The sequence below is a fragment of the Antennarius striatus genome, chromosome 19 (genome assembly GCF_040054535.1).
Source record: "Antennarius striatus isolate MH-2024 chromosome 19, ASM4005453v1, whole genome shotgun sequence".
Taxonomy (NCBI): Eukaryota; Metazoa; Chordata; class Actinopteri; order Lophiiformes; family Antennariidae; genus Antennarius; species Antennarius striatus.
Genome location: NC_090794.1, coordinates 7,163,791 through 7,187,283, shown reverse-complemented (window position 1 = coordinate 7,187,283; position 23,493 = coordinate 7,163,791). Strand labels below are relative to the sequence as shown.

The 23,493-nt window shown below is 40.7% G+C and overlaps 4 protein-coding genes and 1 non-coding gene across 7 annotated transcripts; 2 read left to right on the top strand and 3 right to left on the bottom strand.

Annotated features, from left to right (window-relative positions):
* Positions 1–4,463: 4,463 nt before the first annotated feature.
* prkrip1 (PRKR interacting protein 1) lies at positions 4,464–7,799 on the bottom strand. Of its 3 annotated transcripts, XR_011038929.1 has the most exons (3): positions 7,152–7,799; positions 5,718–6,487; positions 4,464–5,624 (listed from the first exon to the last, which is right to left on the bottom strand). XR_011038929.1 is itself a non-coding variant. In XM_068342459.1 (2 exons), exons 1-2 carry the CDS (start codon positions 7,162–7,164, stop codon positions 5,868–5,870), a joined length of 633 nt encoding a protein of 210 aa, XP_068198560.1. In that variant the 5' UTR covers positions 7,165–7,799; the 3' UTR covers positions 4,471–5,867. The 3 variants fall into 3 exon arrangements, 2 of the variants coding, with proteins under 2 accessions (XP_068198560.1, XP_068198562.1); XM_068342459.1 differs by having other exon boundaries at positions 4,471–6,487; XM_068342461.1 differs by lacking the exon at positions 7,152–7,799 and adding an exon at positions 6,893–7,033 and having other exon boundaries at positions 4,474–6,487.
* LOC137613928 (small Cajal body-specific RNA 13) lies at positions 4,995–5,271 on the bottom strand. The gene has a single exon (XR_011039008.1). It is a non-coding gene; the product is annotated as a small Cajal body-specific RNA 13 (non-coding RNA).
* glrx5 (glutaredoxin 5 homolog (S. cerevisiae)) lies at positions 6,712–8,959 on the top strand. The gene is made up of 2 exons (XM_068342462.1): positions 6,712–7,133; positions 7,808–8,959. Exons 1-2 carry the CDS (start codon positions 6,836–6,838, stop codon positions 7,978–7,980), a joined length of 471 nt encoding a protein of 156 aa, XP_068198563.1. The 5' UTR covers positions 6,712–6,835; the 3' UTR covers positions 7,981–8,959.
* A 922-nt stretch (positions 8,960–9,881) lies between these two features.
* ints9 (integrator complex subunit 9) lies at positions 9,882–16,704 on the bottom strand. Its single transcript, XM_068342458.1, has 17 exons — positions 16,597–16,704; positions 16,178–16,305; positions 15,864–15,924; positions 15,654–15,716; positions 15,368–15,507; positions 15,059–15,145; positions 14,354–14,474; positions 14,064–14,198; positions 13,800–13,911; positions 13,440–13,620; positions 12,836–12,896; positions 12,179–12,350; positions 11,973–12,097; positions 11,179–11,346; positions 10,769–10,867; positions 10,521–10,658; positions 9,882–10,387 (listed from the first exon to the last, which is right to left on the bottom strand). The coding sequence occupies exons 1-17, from the start codon at positions 16,603–16,605 to the stop codon at positions 10,211–10,213; spliced, it is 1,977 nt and encodes a 658-aa protein (XP_068198559.1). The 5' UTR covers positions 16,606–16,704; the 3' UTR covers positions 9,882–10,210.
* Positions 16,705–17,186: 482 nt separating this feature from the next.
* pla2g7 (phospholipase A2, group VII (platelet-activating factor acetylhydrolase, plasma)) lies at positions 17,187–23,165 on the top strand. The gene is made up of 11 exons (XM_068342630.1): positions 17,187–17,448; positions 17,711–17,838; positions 17,973–18,123; positions 18,679–18,772; positions 18,876–18,944; positions 19,650–19,821; positions 20,521–20,634; positions 21,058–21,149; positions 21,277–21,447; positions 21,674–21,822; positions 21,920–23,165. Exons 1-11 carry the CDS (start codon positions 17,385–17,387, stop codon positions 22,018–22,020), a joined length of 1,305 nt encoding a protein of 434 aa, XP_068198731.1. The 5' UTR covers positions 17,187–17,384; the 3' UTR covers positions 22,021–23,165.
* Positions 23,166–23,493: the final 328 nt, after the last annotated feature.

Here is a 23,493-nt window from a genome sequence, read left to right as displayed (position 1 = left end):
AAATCTAGGTTCCTCGGTCTAGGCCCCTCTATTGAAATACAGATTTTTTTCTAACAGCGAACAGTTAATGCACTACTCGAAGGATATTAAACTACCCACCCTATCAGAATCAAAGCAGTACATGAACCCATAAAGAATGTGGGATATAAGAAGCAATTTCAAAAATGAAAAATAATAAAAGTCCTGGCAAAAATGCTCATATTGATGAATTCATCAAGACCTTTAAAGATATAGTGTCCCCTGTAGTATTAAAAGCCTATCACAGTGCACGAGAATCCAAAAGTGTGGCCCTTTGTGGACACGATGCATTCAGTCGTCCTGATATATATGAAGAGGGCAAAGATCCTACGGAATTCCAGTCACATCCACCCATATCATTACTGAATAGTGATCTCTATTTAAGGTGAGAAGCATTTAAGACATTTGATCATGTGTCCAGGTAAGTTTTTTTCTAACACTTTATTTCTGCAACTTAAAAAGTTCAAATGTGGTCCAAATGTCTTAAAATGAACACAAAAACTGAACCTAAATCCATAAGCATTAGTTCAGGTTGGATTGGATACAGCTCAAGAGCTTTACATTGTCATTACATTACATTACATTGTCAGTGCAAGAAGAGATGTGCGTTATCTCCTCTGCTGTTTGCACTTATCAGAAAACCATTGGCTCAGCTCATTAGGGAAGATTGCAAAACAAAAGGTTTGATAGTGAATGGCTAACATGGTGAAAAGTCAGTGTCAGGAACCTTTATATGAACTGTCCTTTCCAAATGGGTGATTGAAAAGGATTGAAATGGCAGGACGGACAAGGTTCATATTGGTGTCATGGAGGGAATTACAATCATTTAGGCTATCCAGATCAATCTCCGCTCTGCCTGATCCTGCTTTTCTCTGTGTGAAATTAAGTGCTCCTTGTTTGAAGGATGTTGAGCAGTAACTCGGACACGGTCATTCAAACTCTACACCATAGGTTCCATAAAATGGAACCCACAACTTCACAAAATGACAACTATTTCAGATGCAGCGTTCAGCCATCAGTAAGTTGCAGCCTTGTTGTCCGTAGGTTTACATGCCTTAACCACATGTTCCCTGTTTTTCTCCTCTATTCTCATAATTGGTGCTTTATCCATTAAAATCATACATAACGACTATATAAGCTAGAGCTGGCATTTCTTGTTTCTTCTCATTTGATAATTTACATTGTAGCTGATTCCTTGACTTCACGTGTATCATCAGCAGCAGCATCAAGACCAGAGATCTTTCCTCGTCCTTCTTTGCTTTGTCTTCTTAATTTTCTTGCTGTCTCTAACGCTGTCCGTTCTCAAATTGTTTGTCAAATTGTCTTCCTCTTCTTTTTTCATCTGCCACCATTCTCTCATTCACCTGTTCAACTCTGGGAAAATTGTTTCTTTCAGTTGTTCTTTCTGAAGCTCTTTGTTCCAACTATTCTCTTCTAAAAGCTTTATTGTCTTGGTTTTGTGCACCGAGGTCTGTTTTATCATACCATGTGTCACCACTTCAGCATTTCAGTCTTTCTCGCTTCCTCACTATAATCGCTGTTATTACTCTGTCATCTGGCAAGTCTTTCATCTTCACTTTTCTTTCTGCTTTCTTTCTCTCCATTTCAAACGCATCTATTGTTTCCTACCTCTAGAACCACTTACATTTGTGTTACAGACTTCTATTGAAACACTGCTTCAGCATTCTGTGACTCTTCCTCACATTTAGGTATATCCACTGCTGTTTACAAGTTGTTTTTTTTGATGTTTCAGTATGCTGTCCATTTCTTCTTATTAATCCTCTTCACTTTTCAGGTGAATGTGTGGTGAAAAGCATCCCTATTCAGATCCAGGATGTAGTTGTACTTAGCATTCAGAAGGCCCGGAACGAAGCTCTTTCCATTCAATACACTTTTACCGTCAGGCTCCAGTAGCGATGGTAACCAGACTGCGATGTGTAATTGTGAAAGTCAGCTGGATGCTCTCATTTGGCTCTCTAGACAGGCTCTTCCTTGGTCATCCAAGCATGGGTTTATGGACTAAATCTCAACTGGGAATACTAAACAACTCCTGCAGGTCTTCCCTAAAGCATGTGCATCAACCCAAACTTGCAAAATTAAATGCATTAGAGCTAGAATTACTTTCTCATAGTTGAATGCCTCCATGCACAGTCAAGTTGTAGGTTCCAAGAATGTGTGTCGGGATTCAGATACAATGTCTGAAAGTGAACTACGACACATAGTGCAAAGGCATCTGCATAAGATGCCAGGGAAAATATTAAAGAACCAGAACTAAACTACTGGGGGTCATATTTGAGCTACGAATTCTAATTAGTTTATCTTTGAGACAAATGAGAGGGTTGTACTGAATTTGTAGAAAATCACTTACTCCATTCCTGACATATTGCATTCAGTGGGATGGTCAAGAAGGCCGTAGCCTGGAGGCATAAAAACACAACACAGCCATCCCACATATTTTATCCTCTTCATTGTTGTTTTATGAGTACAAAGACATGATTGAGATGTTTTATTAATAAAATCTATGTTGTCCACAATTGGATCTTTTGTTGTACATCTATGGATCCACTGCAGCCCAAGGTTAGTCTCTTTTCAATCGTGCTCTGGTTCCCTGGCATCATTTGCTCTGCAGAGTATCTGCTAATATCATTCTCTTTTGTTCTTATGCTGTATATTAAATGCCACTTTGCAGTAACAGTAATAAACACGATGTCATTTTGATGATTATTGTCTTTTACTTTATTTATTTGATCTCGTCTCTTTGAGGGGGATTGTAAAGTGTCACTGATTGGACTTCTGTTTGAAATGCAGGGCTTTACATCCATCAAAATACAGGTAGATCTGAATAACAGCTTGTTTCACTAAGACGAATGTGTTTGACTGTGAGATTTTATAAAACATTCTTTTACTTTGTCTTGACCCAGTCTGACCAGTAGCTATACGTTCTGTAAAGAGGGAATATATAATAAAGAGCGCAAATCTGAGAGAGATTAAAAAAACTACTGAACACATACGTGTGAATCACCAAATGTCAGCCAGCCAGAAAGCAGCCGTCGGTGCAGGTCAAGCAGCCACAGAGAGAAAAAAGCTGGTCTGACTCTAAGATGCCAGAAGAACTTTAAACCTGATGCATTAAAACAAACTATTCAATGTTGTGTTGATGTGAAAATTACATTTCTGGTGTGATGTAAAAGCTTTAAATTATAATGGTCTTAGACTACAAGGAATTTGCTTCATAACATTCATTACTTTAGCTCATCTTCAAATATCTTTTCATTTTTATAAAGCTCATGTAGTTTTACAAAGGGTTATGTAAATGATTCCTTTTTGCTCAGGAATTACTACGCTTGACCCTTCTATTGGTACAGTATGGAGTGAAAAAGAAGGCATTTGATGAGGTACAGATTTGATCCTTTTGTATAAACTACTGCACCATTAACATCATCATTTTCTTCCACTCTGCTATGCTGAATGAAGCTAAAATAAACTAAGGTAATTAGTGATTACATATTTATATTACATACATATTTATATATATATTTAAGTAGTATTAATCATCTATCTCTGTGAACACACAAACACACACAGGGGCCTGTGCGCATGCAGGGGGAGGTAGTGGCGGGCAGCTCCTTTGTGGTGCGCCCAAACGAGCAACTTGTAGGGGGGACGGTACCTTGCTCAAGGGCACCTCAGCAGCGCTCTGGAAGTGAACTGACACCTCCCACTGTCAGCTCACACTTCGGATGTTTTGTTTTTTTGGGAGGGACCGGGAATCAAACCGCCGATCTCGGAATATTGGACAACCCACTCTACCGCTAAGCCACTGCCGCCCCATTTAACTAACAGTTGTGGTAGGAATAAATAGAAAAGTAACACCAAGCCCCTACTAAAGTTGATGTATAATAAAATTAATACTTTTTTAGTCCTGGAGAGAAAAACAAAACGTGACAAAAAGTCCATAGCCACCGACATGCTACATCGTTTTCGTCTTCCTCCGTGAACTGGTAGAGCACTAAGAGTCCTGTTGCTTCTGGAAATGAGATGCAGACTCAAGTCAAACGTAACCCAGTATGTTGATCTTCTTTCCATCTCATTCACCCACAGCTGAGTTGATATTCCTTCCTGCCAAGATGGTCACTATTTACAGGATGGACTCAATTTGTGTTGTCAGATTCAGCAGTTGAGAACAGATCCTTCTGGTTACTCAAGCTGCACAAACAAGCGCTTCTGTCTCTAAAAACCAGAACTAATGTTTTCATGTTGACACCTTCTCTTTCAAAGCACTTCATCATTTTATTCTGATTTTTTTTTTGGATGTACTAATTATTTTTATTATGTATATATATGATGAATAAAAACAAGATAAAAATGTGAAGAATCACAGTCTCAATCTTTTAAGTGTTATTTTTCAACAGAACTGTCAGTTTTAGCAAATAATTAAAAATAGAGTGGAAGGAAGTTTTTAAAAAGTCATCGGGCACCATTATGAAATGTAACCCAATGGACTAAAAGATTGTCACGGTGAAAACAAAGCATCTTGAGAGGTATTTAACAATTAGTCAACATCATCAAAATACTGAGATACAAAGTGTGACTAAACCTCAGGTTGGCATTATTCAGCCTCCAGAGGTATCAAGAAGTCATTTTCCACCTCTAAATATATGAATATTGGTAGGCATCAAACTGCATGCACTCACAGACTGTCGGTATCACTACGGTGATCACTATACAGCTGAAATAAGTGAGCAAAACCAGATGGAGGGGAAATATCTAATGACAACAGCTACCAGGTTTTCTGCTATGAATATTAACACAAATCTTTGATTTCCTGTTTCATCTGACTGTTGGGAAAAGCCATGAAACAAAACAAGCTTTCATTCACAACAAGATGACGGAAAGATAACAAACTAGAATAGTGGATCGGAGCAGAATTTTTAAATTACTGAAATATTTTTATTAGCATATAAAAACATGGACATCATTGTGACAGCTGCAAGTGTCTGACAGGAAGAGCTTTCCCTGCATCAAACAATATCAGGCTGCCAGGTTTTAGTCTACCTGCCTCAAGAAAGGTGATGGCTACAAAGCAGCAACATCACCACCGTGGAAAGCAGGAATTTGTCCAAGGAACATCGCACGTGGAACTCCTGAGCCTCCAGAAGTCACGCCTTTTCATTCTTTGACTTGCTTTCTGCAACCTTGTTGTGCTCACAAGCAATAGTCGTGACAAGTAGCAGCTTCACAAGGGTGCAATGAGGGATCAGGTGAGAAGTATCAGTAGCGGTCATGACATACCCAATCCCAGCAACAACAGGGAGAATTTAGCACTCAAAATGAAGAAAGTGCAAAACACCTCAAGGTTAACGTATATTTTAATTTTTTTAAACGAAAATATTGCATTACACTGTAGAAAATATAAAACAGTTTAATAAATTCCAAATTGCCCATGATTTTAAACTCAAGGAATCCACGAATTTTACACATCTGAAGTGAAAATGTTACAGATAGTTCAGGGAGATAATGAACAACGTGTCCAGCTGGAGCCGTCTTGTCACCATGTCTGTCTAAAACCATAGACCTTCTCACCATGTCTGTCTAAAACCATAGACCTTCTCACCATGTCTGTCTAAAACCATAGACCTTCTCACCATGTCTGTCTAAAACCATAGACCTTCTCACCATGTCTGTCTAAAACCATAGACCTTCTCACCATGTCTGTCTAAAACCATCACCCACGGACCACAGTGGGTGATCAATCACATCTTTTAAACGTGTGTGTGACATTCTGGAGTCCACTCTCGGCAAATCAGCATCCTGACAGTCTTACGCCCCCTAGCGGGGGACTCAGGGTATCACTTCTTCCCCATTATGAAGCTCGGAGTCTCAGCATCGTCTTCTCGTTCCTCTTCTTCCTCTTTATCGTCTTCACTTTTGTCTGAGCTCTTGTCGACTTCGTCCTCGCTTTCATTGTTGGTCTCAATCTTTCCCTTCTTCGCAATCAGTTTTTTCTGCTTGAGCTTCTCCCGCTTCTTCCTCCGCTTCGCCGTTCTGTCTTCGGCTGCCTGTTTGTTTTGTTCCACCTTATCCAAGTATTTAATGTCCGCGTTTTGCTTTTCTGACATTTTGTCCAGAAAGTCCTGCCTCTGGTACTCTCTGCGGCGGAGGTGTCTGTAAACATGGAACTCCCCGCTGCCTGCACCGGCGCTGGAGCCCATCACATCTCGCACAAACTCCGGCGGAGCCCGCGGGTTCCATTCTTTGGGCCGATCGGGGATAGAAGCGATCTTCTCAGGGTTTCGCATCAACCTCTCCAACTTCAGTCGTTGTTCCTCCGCTGGTGTTTTGGCGATGATGAGAGGCTGAGCTTCCTTTTTGCCGGGTTTTCCCGGATTGTTACTCTTCTGTGCGGGCACCGCCATCTTCGGAAGTATCTGCTCTTTGCGATGGACGCCCCGGAAGTACTTGTGTGCCTCTGCAACCCAGAAATAAAAAAGTTAAAAAGTTACTTTTTTATAATATTAAATTTAGAGCTAAAGTGATTTGGTATGTAACAAACAACGGGCTGATATGAACATATATTATACTGTACAACGAAAATTTTTCCTTGTGTAACTAATATAATTGACGCTTGTTGTCGACCAATGGCTAATCAGATTCTTACTGATTTGGACGCAGCTGTCCAATCAACGTTTAGATCCCGCCCTTTCCTGACAAACGTCGAGAGGTTGATAGACTTGTTTTCAACTGTTGTATAAAGACAGGCTGGTAGTGTCAACGACATTTCCTGTTCGCGTTTAAAGCCAGAACTGACCAAAACACCATGAACACTTTAATAAGGTCCACAGCCAGGTGTCTACGCTCCAGGGCGGTGACTTACTTGCCGAGACAAACCGATGGGTTGCTGTGGTCGAACGCGGCTCGGTTCTTGTGCGCGCCGGGGAATGTCCAGAAAGACCTTGGTGAGATGGTGAAGAAGGACAAAGTCGTTGTGTTTATAAAAGGGACGCCAGAACAACCGATGTGTGGCTTTAGTAACGCCGTTGTCCAGATCTTGCGGATGCATGGGGTGGACGACTACGCTGCCTACAACGTCCTGGAGGACCAGGAGCTCAGACAAGGTCAGGAACGATGTTTACCATGAGGTGACATCTGTCAACTCTTTCCGGGACGTGTGTGTGTGTAGATGTTATGTCCCAGTCCAGGGAGGTCAGAAACGTGTCTGGAGCTGACCCAACTAGTATTTACTAGCCTCTTCCAGCCATCGGTTCGTGTGCTGTTTTTGTTGGCACATTCAAACACCACTAGAATTCTTGAGACCCTCAAGTGTGAAGTTTTTATCAGCTGTCTGCAGAAGGACCAAAGGGTGGGGTCCGTAAACGGACACGTTTCTCCATCAGTATGATCAATATGGACATCTTTACTTTCCCCAATTGAGCCAGCTACAGCTACAACACTGTCAGGGGTGGAGGAAGAAGGAAATGCATCTTGTAGTTACATCAGCTCTGTCACTTAATGGGAATTTGTTACCAGAGGCTTCTGTCGCAATAGCGGTGATATGGTCGTCATGCTGAAGAGGAAAAAAATGGCAGAGTCATACTGGAGTTGCATGATATCCTGTTTTTTTGGGCAAATAAAGCCCTCACTACAAATGTGACATTTATTTTAGGCCGAATTCTGTAACTGAAAGACATCATAGCTGTGGTTTTATGCTTAAAATGAGCTGCATTTGACATTATGGTGTCTTGGTTTAGTTTTTTTCAACACTGACATCAATGCCATCTGCCATCCACAGGTGTCAAGGACTTCTCCAACTGGCCCACAATACCTCAAGTGTACTTCAATGGTGAGTTTGTGGGAGGCTGTGACATCCTACTCCAGATGCACCAGAATGGAGATTTGGTTGAAGAGTTAAAGAAGCTGGGCATCAGTTCTGCACTGTTGGACACTAAGAAGGATTCCAAGTAGAGGAAGAGGATTAACTTCAAACCGATGGCAACACAGGGGACACATGAATTAGGTTGAGTCCCTCACTTGACTGATCGCACATGAATCAACTCTCTGGGTAGCCATGGACAGAACGGACTCATCTTTCTAACCAGTAAGGTACAGCAAGGGTACAGATGGAAGTGATGGAAGCATTTGCTGGTGTCACTTTATGGACATTTGTCTTCCCCTGTGCTCCTCCTGTACTGCTTATACACCATCTGGGTCTGTGTGTCCCACACAGTTCATACAATACCGGAGAGTCTGATTTAGAAGGGAAAATATATTTTATGGTGTTTTCAGAGATTCACAGTAAGTGTAGTCAAACTTTCTTCCCAAAGCACTTATCTTGAAGAACCTGCAGTAGTCATTTCTGGCCATTTGGGGCAATAAAAACTCATAGGAACAAGGAACAAAACACAAGAGAAATCTGTTGGTGTTTGAGGTTTTTATATTTTAAGCGTTCTGTCACATCTTCATTCACCAAAGAAACACTATCATTAAAATTGAGGGGGAAAAACAAAAACCGTCATGGACGCATTATGAAAAAACAAAGTAAAATTTTTAATTATGTGCCACTGATTTGATCTATTCACTTCCTGGTGTTCACTTCAGAGTTCTGTAAAGTTACTGTTCACTCATTTTCCCAGAACGTCAACCTGTAACACCAACTGAAGCTCAAGTTGCACCAAGTCAGCGTCTTGATAATAGTGAATAAGATGTTAACATGCTGCAAGTTGGTGTGCTTCAAGTCTGTGAGGATTAATTGTTCACTGGTGTTTCTGGTTTTTAACTGACTTCCTGACCTGTTCCAACTGCTGCAGACAATTCATGTACTTAAAGCAATGTTCATACAGTTCACTGTAAGATATTGTACAAGCCTATTGTTAAATATACTTTAGCTGCATGTAAACCCCAAACTAATTAAATATTTTGTGACACAAACAGCTTTGAGATTTGTATTTTTTTCTGTGAGATATCACCATACAGCGAGAGTCTCAACTAATTAATTCACTTTATTAGTGAATTTATTAGTTAAAGAAAGATTGGCATTTAAGACAAGCTCAGTGAGTAACAGCTCAGAATTATTTTCTTTCCACTCATTGTTTCAATTCTAACAAGAAATAATGCAGTCAGACTCCAACATCCCGTGACACCCCTGAATTCTAAATTTTGCCCTGACCTACTTGCTTAAGTCAAAGATCAAAGCTAGTGCTCTGACCTACTTTCATAGATCAAAGTACTAGCTTTGATCTATGGTCTTACACTGGCTTTCTCTCGTCTTGCAACGGTTGCAAAGATATTTGGTGGACTAATCACATCCTGCTTCAAAGCAGTGATGTGATTGTCAGTGTTTGTGTGTTCATCCGTTAGTTTGTCCACCAAATATCTTTGCAACCTTTGCAGATGGAAAGATGGTTTTTAACTGACTTGGGCAGAAAAGGGAATGAAAATGAGATGCTGACCTTGACAAAGGTAGGATAAGGTCAAATTTCAACTTATGTTGAAAGGACAGCTGTACAATATTTTGTAGATACTGATTTGTACATCTACTGGACAATTTGAATGCCTTCAACTGAGTCAGTTAAATATTATCTTGCTAAAACATGGCCTAGAAAAAGCCAATTCTGCTCGTTTTTTGCCATGAGATTGTTTTGGTCACATATCTACCAGGAGAACCAAACCACACTCTTGTTACTGTAAGTAATAGAGTGAAGACCACCATATGGTGATTGAAGTGCAGCCACAAAGTTCAGTTAAAAGAAAAAGCAACTTCATGGGGGAAGCTGAGCTGCCTTGGAGGATTATGCTGCTTTCCATCTAATTTAAAGTTCAGTGTAATTTCAAATGCAAATAACAGCACTTTATTATAATGGACAGGGTTTTTACATTTTCTGTTGTTTCTTCTCTCACTTCCTCCTCCAGAACCCCGAAACTCAATACTGATTTTCATTGTTTTATTCTATAAGCACATCTGTTAAAGGGGCTACAACAAAGACTCTTTGAGAGAATCTTTAACACATTTGAGAAATCTTTTATTACAAAATATAACTTACAGCAAAAACTACTGAAGTGATGCAATGTTAAATATGATGAAGGTGGAGACAGTCATCCTCTCCTCCACCTTCAACTCAGTTGTTGTCCATAGTGCAGTAATAGAAATACTGTTGCACAAAAACAATCTCCCAATAAGGAGACGAAGAGCTTCAGGTCAGAGTTTCTGCAGGAAACGGAGCACCAGGTCTCGCAGCGTTGTGCGCAACAGCTCGTTGTTGTCACAGACGATGTGCGTCCCGTCTTCCTCCAGCTGAATCAGCGTGTCCTCCTCCTGCAGATGAAGGATGTGTCCATCGGCCGTCTCCTCCACCTTCACCTCTGTAATACCGTGCTGCGAGGGTAGGAGAAAAACAAGGTTTTAATAAAAACAAATTTTGACGTCACTTAGAAGTGGATGCAAAATTTCAAAGACGTCTTTTAGACTGGTGCGAATAAAAACACTGGTATCTGGGCTAGTTTGTCACCTTATGCAGCGTAGCCAGGAAGGCTTCTAAAGGCACCGCCCCACTTAGGAGGGGTTTGGGGGCCAGCATCACTGGAGGCTCCTCTATCACCCGCTTCCTCTTCTTGCTGGGGGGCGCCGGAGGAGGTTTTGGCACTGACTACCAATACAGAAGAGGACAAATTTAGCATTAACTCAAAGCCGAACAAACAGTTACACATTCACATGCCCATGTTTGTGGACCAAACTCACAAATGGCCACACACTCACCTGCAGAGTGTGTTTGTTATCCTTGGAGTGCAGTACTGCAGACACTGTTGCGAGGGAGATGCCAGGCTTAATCTCAGAGGGTACCAAGGAGTTGGCCAGCTGGGGATAGAAGGTTCAGACTTACAGAAAATTGGCCACCTGTTCTCCAACAGGAGTTGGAACATTTTCAAGATGCTTTTCTTTCATTCAGCTTTTTTTCCCCTCCATGTACCATATGTCTCTTACCCACAAGGGAGAGTTGTTGTTTTTTTTAAGTATGCATTCACCATCTGCTTTCAAAAGGTCCTGATTTTATCTTTTATTTATAAGTCTATTTCTTTGAACCAGAAAAGTTGAAGAAGACATTCAAACACAGGAGTTTACGGTGTGTGAGCTGCTGCTGCTGCTGCTGCTGCTCTGATGCCGCTCACCTCAGGCAGTATGTAGACGCGTTCGTAGCGGCGTCTGAAGGGCAAGTTGAGGACGGAGCAGCGTCTGTAGGGCATGGGAGGGGGCTGCAGCTCCAGCATCAGATCAGAGCGGTGGGACTGGGTCAGTGGAGGCTGGGTGTACTGCTCTGGACACACAACATGGAGAGGCTGCAAGAGGGGAAGACAAGACGACAGCTGGTAAACAAACGCCTGTGGAAAGAAACGGTCCTGCGAGCTAACCTGTGGAGCTTTTGGATAAATTTTCTGTTACCGGCTGGTTCTTACTTTAGAAGATAAACAGGACTACAGGAGGGTTTTAATTAAGGTCATATAGGTTGTTTTTGACTGTTGCTAATTAACGGAAGACAGCAGGACTGAAGAACCACTTAGAATCAGTTATAATAAAATTTATTTCATGGAGAGACGATCTGACTGAGAATTAGTAAATGAATGACTTTCATGTTAACCTTCGCCGAGTATCCCCTCCTCCTCTGCTCTGAATACTGATAAATTATCATATCAAGGTCTTTGTGACTCTGTCTAACTTTCAAAGTACTGTGAACAATGCAGAGTGGAAACCGAAAGCCGATGGGGCTGATTTCCAAGAGGTTTCCAGTCTTTATCTCACGCTATTGGCCACTGATTAAAATCACCTTGAATGAAGATTCCACTTATACATTTAAGGTTATTAAACTCAGCTCATATAGGTGTGATCCATTTAATGCACTGGTCTTCGTCATCTATAACTGACAAAAAATGTTATATTTATGAATGGTAACAATCATCGGGTGTACCTGGACTTCCTTGAGCAGTTTTGAAACTTGGTGGAAGTTGAGCCGTGTGTCAATGGGACAGTAAACACACTTCATAGCCAGTGGCTGGTAGGGAGCCAAAGCATCCAGGTAGGAAAAGTCCGGCTCTGGTGGACAGACAGACACCACACATGCCTTTAGGAACATTTTATATGACACACAGAGTGCTTATATACAGCTGCCAGTACCAGTGAAGATGATGGTGTTGAGGCTTGATTTCCCCCATAATTCCATGAAGTGAACCACGTCACCAAAGCGCAGCGACGGGTGACCGGTGAAGACCACACACGGCTGGCGGAACTCACTGCTGAAGTCTCCATGGATACTGGGGTAGTGCTTCAGCTTGTTGGTCTGAATCAGCTGGAATAATGGCACAGGAAATAAAAAATAATATGGAAGTTTATATGAGGATTAAAGTCATCCAATGTTATCTCTGAGTTATTGTTTTATTATTTCAATATTTATTCTACAACCATTCCCTCTTTTTACCAAATATTTTAACTAATTCAGAGTTTAAGGCTTTTTCTGGTGTTAAATTTTGTCACTTTGGAAAGGCTGATGAACATAAAACACAGATGAATATATTCTTACTAGACAGAGTTATGAATACACATCTAGATATGCGGATTTAACACGAAACTGAAATTTAAGAATATATTTGCAGCGTTTACAGCCAAAATTACCGTCTTGCGCTGATAGAGAATTTTATATACGTACAGTAGTTTCAGAAAACTTTGTAAAGCTTTACAGGATCACAGCAGTTAACATTTGTCAGAAGACGATTAGAATACATATACCAATCTGTACCCATATGTCCACATAGGAGATGAAGCAGCTGGACTCACCTCTGCATGAGGGAACGGAGGCTCAGGAAGATACACCTTTGATTGCTTGTTGTGGCAAAGCCTAACACAAACAAACAAACAAAAAAATCTAATCAGATCATCTCAAAATTATCATATAGAAGGATTAAAACAGTGGCAACGGACAAGTATCAATACACTACCACCATGAGAGTCACTGTGTCGATTGATTGGTTGGCTGGTGTTCCAAGATTACACAAAACCACTGAACCAGTTTTGACAAAGGTTTTCGTCCTGTTCGTATTTACATACTTTTGATCAAACATAATCGAGTGAAAACTGTTTCACAGAACTTTATTTCTCAATTAATCATTCTGGGACAAAACAAATCAGTGGACTCTGAACAGATGCAGTCAGCAAATTATTAACTCCAGAAATTGGCTGGTGCACCTGCACCGTTTCTCTTTTATCAAGCCAAAACAAGACACGGTCCCTTCAGTCCAAACTGAAGCAAACCAAATGCATCCAGGTTGTTGTATTTGTATGCACTTGTCAAATATGAAATACTGCATTGGGAGTAAACGCCTTTCTTTCTAGACACTTAAACATATTCATAAAATGAGGTGATTTGCATGTAGTTTCTCACCACTCAGCGAAGATCTGAGAGAACTCCAGCGAACTGTTGGCGACAGGTGAGATGAAGTAGAAAGGGGTGGTGCCCAGGTTGGCACTCTCAATGAACTGGTACAGACACTCCAGCAGATCATATATGACACCAGAGGAGTAGCATGGGACTAGCACATTGCCTCCAGCCCGAATTGTCATGGCTACAAGCACAAACAATACCAATATGAAACTATAGAATCAATGATGTTCTAAAAGCCTGAAGGATGTAGGATAAAATTAATTAAGTATTTACTTACATACTCTTAAAGTTTAAAATGATAAAATCACTTGACATTATGTCAACATCCACAAACAGCTAACGTTGACCCGTACAGCTTACCAAGGTTGCTGCAAAACTCTCCCAGCATGCCATCTGGGTTGGCGGTGGGCATCTGGGTGAGGCCAGTCAGAATCAGAACATCACTGTTCTTCAGCGAGCTTTGATCCATTGGCTGACAGAAAAGAAAAACAGCTGTTTGAAATGGCTTCCAGATTTGTTATAAACATTTCAGCGATTTGTCAACGGAAACACTGCAAGATGAAGGAAAATAACAGGGTTTTATCGGTTCAGTTCGGGTGGCATTTTAGGATCCAACTGACTGACCTGTGGGTGTGTGGTTAGGAGGGATGAACCAGAGACATAGGAAACTTTCTCATGATGGGACTGGATGATCCAGTTAGAGCTGCCCAGTGAGTAACCAGAGCTTAAGGGGGAGACCTGTACAGCACCAAACAACTCCTGCAGAGAGCAGAAACACAACGATAATTAAGCCTTTGCCCACAGTGTAATTTCTGGCCTGATGGGCAGCAACTGAAGCCTGGGAGTCATGTCAGAGTCAGTATTTGTGCACATTTGCAGAGTGAGTGTTAGTGTATGAGAAAAGAGGCTCTTACCACTTTCTGTGAGTAACCCACAAGCTGCACTTTGCTGAGGGCAGAGTTGATCTCCTGCATGCTGTAGCATCGCTTCCACGTCCAGACATCTAAAGCATCTTTCAAGGGCCCAGAGATCAGCCTAAAATAATACAAATTTAGATTAAGTCGTATTTTTTTATCTGATGTCAACTGCTCTTGAACAAAAAAAATAAACTAAAATGAAACAGCCTGAATTTTTTTGAAAACCAAAGCAAAAAAGACAAACGGAAAAACAATGCAAAACTTTGAAGGCAAATACCTAAAATAAGATTGTGGTGGTTACACAATTTTTAAAATAAAGATAGTATGGCAAATTATTATTAAATACATTGTCTTCGCGTTATTTTAAACTTACTAAATGCAAGCAGTAACTGCCCAACATTACTGAATCATGGTAGTACAGGTAGTCCTGAGCCTACGAACACATACACATGGTTCTGAGAGGCTGTTCGTAAGCTGAATTGTTTGCAAGTCACCTAGTCTGCATTTATTTTAACATGACGTGAAATTTTAATCTATGGGATGTTAATGTTATGCTGCTCGACGTGGGTTGCAGCAGAAAATTGGAGCTACAGTAGTTGGCCATGCCGGTGTGCAGTTGTTCATATCTATAAACGTTCATAAATCGGATGGTTGTATCTTAAGGAATACCTGTGGTCAGTTTTTTTTTAAGGTTCTTCCTACCTTTGTATTTCCTTGTTTTTCCAGCAGGTGGCAGACTGGGTTTTGGGAACTCTCTCCATGAAGTTCACCAGTTCCTCCATCAACAGTCTGAGGAAAACATGCACAATAATCAGATTTTTCAATCTATTTATCTATATATGTAACCCTAGTGTGTTAGTGATGATGCAGCATTTGGCCTTTCTGAAATGACAAATTATTCTGCACACATCATTTCATTAAAACAGCTGTTAAGAGTTCTCCATTTGTCAAATTTGATAAAGTGTGATCTAAAACCATATGATGAATATTTCCTCCCTTGTATCTTCTTACCTGCCAATCTGCAGGGTAGGTTCTGTTGCATACACTGTCCCAGTGAAGCCAGTGTGTTCAGTGATGTAGGGCAGTGCCATCATGCAGTGATAGTTAGAGATCAGGATGACATCAATGGTAGACAGGTCCAGCAGTTCCCTCTGCATTCAATACAATGTGAAAACTTTACTTAGAATTTTTTTTAGATATTATTATTATCTAGATTTTTTTTGTTAACTAGTCAGAGATGACTTAAATATACTTTAGCTAAATAAACTTATGGGCGATTGCCCTTTTATTCGTTCACCTCAGGTAGGCAGAACTCTGGCTGTGAGTCCACAAACACTCTTCCTGCACATTCCTTCAGCTCCTGGAAAGACAGAGATGTCATTTAACAAAGATGAGTTTGAAATCATTTTATATTTACGCAGCAACAGAAACTACTTTAGATGACCTCACACAAAAAAATCACACATGCCCATATACATCTTAAAAGGTGTAATAATCATGTCAATACCTTTTCCAAGTTCACTGTTCCATCTTTAGAGAACCAGCCCAGCAGCTTGGAGAGTCTTGGGCTAAATAAACAAAATTAGATTTTTTTTTTGTCCTGCAGGATTCAGAAAAGTGGCAACTGTACCTTTCATACAAAAAAGAAAACCATTTATCCCACTGTACACTAGGTTTATAAGCAACATAGACAATTTAACATAGTTTGCAATAACCAAATATTTAACCATTCCAGTGCAACAGAAATTACCTGTTTGTCTAAACATTTCAATTTGAATGCATTCATTAGAGGAAGGTGTTGCTCTTGTCTACGACTCTCACCTGTGCACGAGAGGAAGGGGCAGGAAGTGGAGGACAGATGTGGTGTCCAGTCCACAGTCCAGCATGATGGTGGTGGACTTGAATTTGAGGACATTACAAGGGAGTGTAGGATGCCCAGAGAGACAATACTGAAATACATGACAGGAAGTGAGACGCAGAAAGATGGCGGGGCTCTGATTAAGAACGTATGTTGATGTAACATGAGTTTCGCGACAAAAAAGATTACCAACATTAGTGTTAGCTTATTTCGAATAGATTGCAGAAAGTAGCTGTTAGCTTAAGTTTAGTGATGATGAATGAGACAGCTCCAAGGAAGGCTAGTTGCTAACTGATCTGTAGCTACTGGCAAGATACAGTGAAAGAGAATGCAACACAAAAGCCAGTTGGCTTTGGCTACCGCATGTATACAGTTTACTCACAAGTTTCATTTTCAATACGAGTAAAGGAGCATAAATTAGTTGTGTGCAGTCGATTCCCCCAACAACATTCTCCTTCAGTATTTACGGACCACTGCTGGTATTGTTTCCTGTGCTTCTTTCCTACACTGCCCCCTATGGACGTGGAGTATAGTTTTAAAGTGGAAGGTAGTTCATACATACAAATAAAGACGGAAACACTGAATGAAGGCCTATCAGTATGTTTAAGACTGTCGTGAAAAAATAATACGTCACATAAAAAATGTTAATATTGATTAAAAGGTTGACATTTGTAAATAAAAGCACGTGCCTATGGACGTCAGTGACGTCAGAGGGGCTTAGGAATTGACCAGAGTCATATATGGAGCTGGTTGCAACAACACTTACCCTGAGTAAATGTTCCCTGTGATTATGGTAGTAATATGAACTCGGTGGTTGATTGACTTATTGGATTAGGCTGATATGATGGTATGCACTTAGTTTTAGATGAGTCGTCGGGTAGCTGGGGAAGGATCGCGGTGTAAGCCTAACCATCTAGGGCTCTGGTTTTAGCCCCTCCCATGCTAGCAGCGGCTAGCTAACGCTAACGCAGCGACCTGTCAAACCGCTCCCAAGTGACTCACCGCAGCCGAATCTCGTAAATGTGACACTTTGGTTAATGTTAGGACATTGATGCAATCGCGCTGATATACATTCACTGGTCATTTATTTAAATATTGTTTCTTTTGTAGTTATATTTGTGTTTTGCGGCTACCAGCTTACTATTAGACCTTTTGTCACCACTGGGGTTGATGATTTGTCATGGAGGATTTGTACAACTTTTAAACAGGAGGATTTACAAGTGGGCAAAAACAGGTAACGTTGGAGTCAATCTACTCGTTTTCCTCTCTTGTTGAAACATGTTAGTCTATTTGGACTGAAATGTGTTTATCAATTTCAAATATTACTACAGATAAACTTTTTAGTAATTCACTCTATAATCTGCTGTTAATCATTGTAGCTGACCAGAAACAGCGGGCCTGTGTTTTTGTCGAGTCTGTCTCTCCAGCACCACCAATGCCACCCTTGTCCAAGCATCATCATAGTTTATCAACGTAAATGTCTCTTTATTTGACAGACCACATTAGTGGCACAATCGGTTTCCTGGCCATGGGACAAACCAGAAGTAATCATATTGGGATCCCTCCAGCCAAGGGTCCCTATCCTGTGGGATGCACTGACTTCATGATGGACCACACTGTACAGGTAACAGAACATGTTCACGTCTGATTAATATCAATAGATGTGTAATAGAGGATGTTCTTCCATCAAATTAAGTCGATAAAAGATAAACAAGAGAAAGTTACAGCGTTATATTTCTGTTTTGGTCTCTTTTACAGGGCAGCTTCTTCCGGCTTTACTATCCTTGTCACCAGACTGATAAAACAGAGAGACCAGGCTGGGTCCCATCCAGGGAATATTTCAACGGTCTGGCAGACTTTATGAAAATCAACAGAACATTCAGTGAAAAGATTTTCAATCATCTCTTTGGTAATTTGATATTATTATTTGAGATATTTTCGGTTAAATGCTGTTTCAGATAGTCTGTCCAGGACAATGTATCTGGGTTTTTTATATGCTTTCTGATCCTCACAAATCAGTCTGTATGTCCATATATCATCCATAATGTGTTAGTTTCTATCCATATATCTTCCAAAACCTAAAATGCAGCAGTGGTGGCACCAGAGTCGTCAGATGAAAAAATTTGTAGTCAATTTTAAATGAATTTGTTTTTCCAAATCGCACCACGTGACTTTTTATTTTATTCAAGGCTGTGTTGCATTATGTTGGAGATAAATAAGTATGCACTTTCACTTCACTGCACTGGACATAACCGAAATGTCCACAATCATGACAAGTTCCCTTTCTGATTGCTAACCTTCACACTGTAGAAATGCATGCAAACGAGGGCTTTACTAAATGGTTTTTTTTTTTAAACCTAGAAGAAGATATCATTCCTCAAGGAAAAAAGTCAGTAGTTACAACATATTTGAAAGTACACAGACTTAACATTTTGCTTTACAGAGTTTCTGTTTTTTATTCCAGGGGACTGTAAGATCCCAGCCTACTTGGATGCTCCATTTCATGCAAATGAAAAATGTCCGGTAGTTATTTTCTCCCACGGCCTTGGTGCATTTCGGTAAACACAATCAATTTGACCATTACACTTGATAAGTGAGAACCTCTGCTCACATACCAGCCATTGTAAATGGTGCAATTTACATCTCTTTGGTGTTTCCTAGGACGTTATATTCAGCTATATGCTCAGAATTGGCCTCGCAGGGCTTCATTGTGGCAGCCGTGGAACACAGGTAAACATTCAAGATATTTTATAAAAGGCAGCTCTAGCCAGTATATCATTGATGTATAAATTGTCTAAGTATTCCCAAAGTGTTGTATGAGAATATACAAACTACTAAGTGTGAAAAACATTAGAGGAAATACTGTTTAAACATGGGCCAAGCAAACAATACCCGAGGTCAGGCTCTTCTGCATGTGGCTGTCTGTTTTTCTGTGCAGTCGTAATTGAAAGTGTGTTTAAACAATAGCACAAACCAGGTCATCACATTTCTTTTGAGCACAGAGACAAGGGGACCATATGGAGATGAACATTATGCCCACAGTGCTTCCACTCATGTGAACTGAGGGGCTGTTCCACTGACCTTAAGCTAAAGCTAGGGCACAGAAAAGGCACGTGCCAGAGTTGTGACATGCTATCCTTTATCACTGCAGCATGAGAAAGACTTTGTTCCACTTGTCTGTCTGTTGGTCTGGGGTCAGTCCAGCCACTCAGCACGTGGGCTTTTGTCTCACCGCCAAATTAGTTTGGTCATTCCCTATCGGGAAGTAGTCAGCTTTTTAACGTGTGTAGAGCTGCAATAAAAGTTTGCCCTCTTTGGCAGGAAGCCTGAGTGATTTTCACCACAAGTTTTTTTTACTCATGATCTGAAACCTTGAAACTGTTATTCCCTTATTGTTTTGAAGTTTCCACAATCATGTGTCTCTTCATTCTGCAGAGACGAGTCGTCCTCAGCTACGTATTATTTTCGTGAGAAGACAGAGTCGGAGAAGGCGGATAAGAAAGTGCCTAAAACATCCGATTCATCCCAGGACAACTTGGTGAAGGAGTGGATATACTACAGACCTCTGCGGCATGGGGAGAGTGAATTCCCACTCAGAAATAAACAGGTGAGCCCTCATGTTTTGTTTTGTGGGGTGTAAAATCTAACCTGTGTGAGAATGACCTGAGTCATTCATACAGATTTCATTTCTCTTGTTTAATATGTAGGCTTGAAGTTGACAGAAGGATTTCACAACATCTGACCTTTACACACACCAACCTATAATCTGCATGAGTCAAACCACATCCTTGTTTCTTGTGTCTCCTCTTATCTGATGACATATTTTAATTTGTTCCTTTTATCTGGCATTCAGTCGTTGCGTTGTCAGGGGCATTCGAGAAAAGGAAGTGAGGACAGAAAAATACCAGCACTAGATTAAAAATAGTCTTAAATAAAACAAAGTGAAGTAAAAACATTAACATATGTTAATGCTACAACATAAACACAGGTGTCAGAGGGAGTTGAGTGGCATGACAGGATTTCAGCGTAGCTGTTGCACATGTATGTTGTAACATTGCAGAAATGGATGAATTATTGCGTGTACAGTGGTTAAAAACTGCTCTTCAATGACACTGTGTGTGTGTGTGTGTGTGTGTGTGTGTGTGTGTGTGTGTGTGTGTGTGTGTGTGTGTGTGTGTGTGTGTGTGTGTGTGTGTGTGTGTGTGTGTGTGTGTGTGTGTGTCAGTCTTGATGCTGAATTGTGGCTGTGTTTAGGGCATTCCCTCCCGTTTCCTTCCAGCCTTTGTGACTCTTCTTTCTTTCCCAGGTGAAGCAGAGAGCAGACGAGTGCATTCTGGCTCTGGAGAAACTCACTCAAATCAACTCAGGGACGCCTGTGCAAAATGTTTTACAAACACAGTTTGACTGGACGACCTTGGAGGTATTGTAGTCATGAACATTACATTTTGTTGTCTGGTTTTGTAGATGTTCTGTTGTTTAGTCCTTTCACAATAAGACAGGAAGTGTGTCCCTAACAGACAGTCCTGTAGCGATTGTACAAGACTGAGCATGTCAGAGGGAACATATGGGTATGTTGGTGCTCGGGGTTGTAGAAGAGAATGCACAACAATTTCGACTTGTCTTGCAATTTCCTTTTCCTCCTGATGCTCTGATGAATGTTTGAAGAAACATGGTCACCAGTTTGGACAGTATCAATAAAATAAATGATTTTTTGGGACATTACTTAAAATGCTGTCCCACACAGGCAGTTTTATTTTTTGTTGTATGTCTTCTTGTCATGTCAAGTCTCAGCCCCCCGTGTGTGCTGAATCAAATTGAATTATTGTTCCTTACTGGCCAACAGAACTCCATGGATCTGTGTAGGATAGCAGCCATGGGTCATTCCTTCGGAGGAGCAACAGTGATTGAAGCTCTCTGCAAAGAAGTCATGTTCAAGTATGTACCAACGTATTTAACTTCCTCCTTCAGGCTTCCACGACTTACAGAATATGATACAATGCATCAGTTATGTCAAAATGCTGAATGAATGTGAAACCAGCACTCCTGGAAATGTCTCTATCAGGTGCGGCGTAGCTCTGGATGCCTGGATGTTCCCTTTAGACAATAGCATCTTCCCTCAGGTCAAACAGCCGCTTTTCTTCATCAACTCAGAGAAATTCCAGTGGGCGGGGAACATCATCCGCATGAAGAAGCTGGACTGTGCCGCCGTACAGAGGAAAATGGTCACCATCAGGTATAAATGGTCACATTTGAGTTTGCGTGAGTGAAATAGAAATCCTGTGGTTATCATACGGAAAAATTCCAGATTGTTTTTTTTTTCCACTTTAACCGAGTGACATTAAATTGATGTTTTCAATAATTGGCTGTTATTGTGTGATTTTAAAAGTTGAAACTACATACCCTTTTAATCTGAAAATGTGATGTGTGTGGTTTGTCTTTTTTTTGTCTACCATCATCAGAGGCACAGTCCACCAGAGTTTCCCAGACTTCACCTTCCTAACGGGAAACTGGATCGGGAAGTTGATGAAGCTGAAGGGAGAGATTGACCCCGAACTCGCTATAGACCTCTCAAACAAAGCATCTTTAGCCTTCCTTCAGCGCCATCTTGGTGAGAGAGCATGAAGGGTCGCCATCCCTGCCAAGCTTTTCTTCTGTGTTCTGCTTTAGTCACGAGTTCCAGAAACAACCCTCTGTTGATTTTGCAGGTTTAGAGAAGAACTTTGATCAGTGGGACCCTCTGATTGATGGACATGATGATAACCTCATTGAGGGAACTAATGTCACCATGTTTCAGTCTTCCATCTGATTGGCCTCAGACACTGCAGGAAATAACGAGAACCTTCTGGTCATCAGCCGAGGATCCACCCGCTGCATGGAACGCATTAAAACAAGTGTTAAGAAAGCCTGATTGGCACTTCAGGATGACATTTTATAGAAACTGAAAAGATCAACTCTACCTCACCAGCAGGACAGATTTGTTTTTTCTCTGCACATACAACACTCAGTGGACCAGCGTTCGTTTCATGAGGCCTCAACGTAACCAGTTGTTAGTTAATCTTCACTATTACCTCTAACTTCTTAATTGAAAGTATTTTAATCATTTTCATCTCTGTGGAGTGTGTTTAGAGACAAATAAGTATACGTCACACAAATACTGAACGCTTCACTATGATTGCAGTGTGACTATGTGAAGAGGCTAACTGATTATTTTAACAATTGGTTCAAGATGGGTTTTAGTTGATTACAAGCCAGGATGAACTAAATGTGTATTGATTCAGGAGCGGATTCTGCATAAATCAAATCAGAATCAGCACACGCACACAAATTTCATTAACACGGTACTATTAAGGCCCCCCTAGACATTGGGGGAGGGCACCTCCATAGGTAATAATATGGGAGGAGGGGGGTTTGGTGCCATGCTCAGGGGCTTCTGGAGGTAGACACCTCTCCAACTACCAGTCAACACTCTGTATTTTTCTCTGGGTTGGGAATTGAACCTTCAAGTCCCAACCCACTGAGCCGCTGCATCAGCACCAGAAAGAGTAAAACACTATAATGCTGCATTAAGAATTAATGTGCCTGTTTGTCCTTGGTCAAACATTTTTTATACACTACCATAAATATCTGCCATTTGTATACAACGGAAACAATAAAGGGTTTGTATACAAACTTGTTTTGTGGCCTGTTTTAAAACCAGCTCTGAAACAGCCTGTAATGCTCCAATGAAAGCTTGTGAAAACTTTTATGTCAAACAGGTTAAGATTCTGAAAAACTCCAGTTTATTTTTTTGTTCAAGAGAATCAAGGAGATTCTACAAGATCCACAATGTGTGAGGATCCTGTTTTGCTTTTATCTGGCCTTTTCTATGGTCAGAGCTTTGTTTTTTAATAGTGCTCATTGAAACTTTAAAATCAAACCCGAAGTTTGAGAAAATAAACTATGGATCTGGTACACCTGTTCATGTTTTTGATTTTGAAAAAGTACTGTACAGTGTGATTGAATCTCTTCATTCAGGAGATATTTTAAGTGAAAGTGCAGTTGCCTTCAGTTACACCGGGTCTCCTCCATTGACACTTTTAGATACAATAAAAACAGAAACCGATTGATTTTTTGTAAATGACATCAGAACTAAGACACTAAAGCTAGGTAACCACAACCACAATATTTATTTGCCAACATAAATGTATCTTTGGCACAAACAGTGCTCCAAGTAAAACTACAATGAACACTGATAATTCGACAGTACTGACAACTACTGCTAAACTAAGGCACTTTAAAT

What these genes read in the sequence shown, in the direction of transcription:
- glrx5 (XM_068342462.1), top strand. Translation starts at nt 6,836, where the DNA reads ATGAACACTTTAATAAGGTCCACAGCCAGGTGTCTACGCTCCAGGGCG. An exon ending in GGACCAGGAGCTCAGACAAG is followed by an intron (nt 7,134 to 7,807) that starts GTCAGGAACGAT and finishes TGCCATCCACAG; the next exon opens with GTGTCAAGGACTTCTCCAAC.
- pla2g7 (XM_068342630.1), top strand. Translation starts at nt 17,385, where the DNA reads ATGATTTGTCATGGAGGATTTGTACAACTTTTAAACAGGAGGATTTAC. An exon ending in TGCAAAGAAGTCATGTTCAA is followed by an intron (nt 21,150 to 21,276) that starts GTATGTACCAAC and finishes TGTCTCTATCAG; the next exon opens with GTGCGGCGTAGCTCTGGATG. An exon ending in CTTCCTTCAGCGCCATCTTG is followed by an intron (nt 21,823 to 21,919) that starts GTGAGAGAGCAT and finishes TTGATTTTGCAG; the next exon opens with GTTTAGAGAAGAACTTTGAT.
- ints9 (XM_068342458.1), bottom strand. An exon ending in CAACACCATCATCTTCACTG is followed by an intron (nt 12,098 to 12,178) that starts GTACTGGCAGCT and finishes TCTGTCCACCAG; the next exon opens with AGCCGGACTTTTCCTACCTG. An exon ending in AACTGCTCAAGGAAGTCCAG is followed by an intron (nt 11,347 to 11,972) that starts GTACACCCGATG and finishes CCCCTCTTGCAG; the next exon opens with CCTCTCCATGTTGTGTGTCC.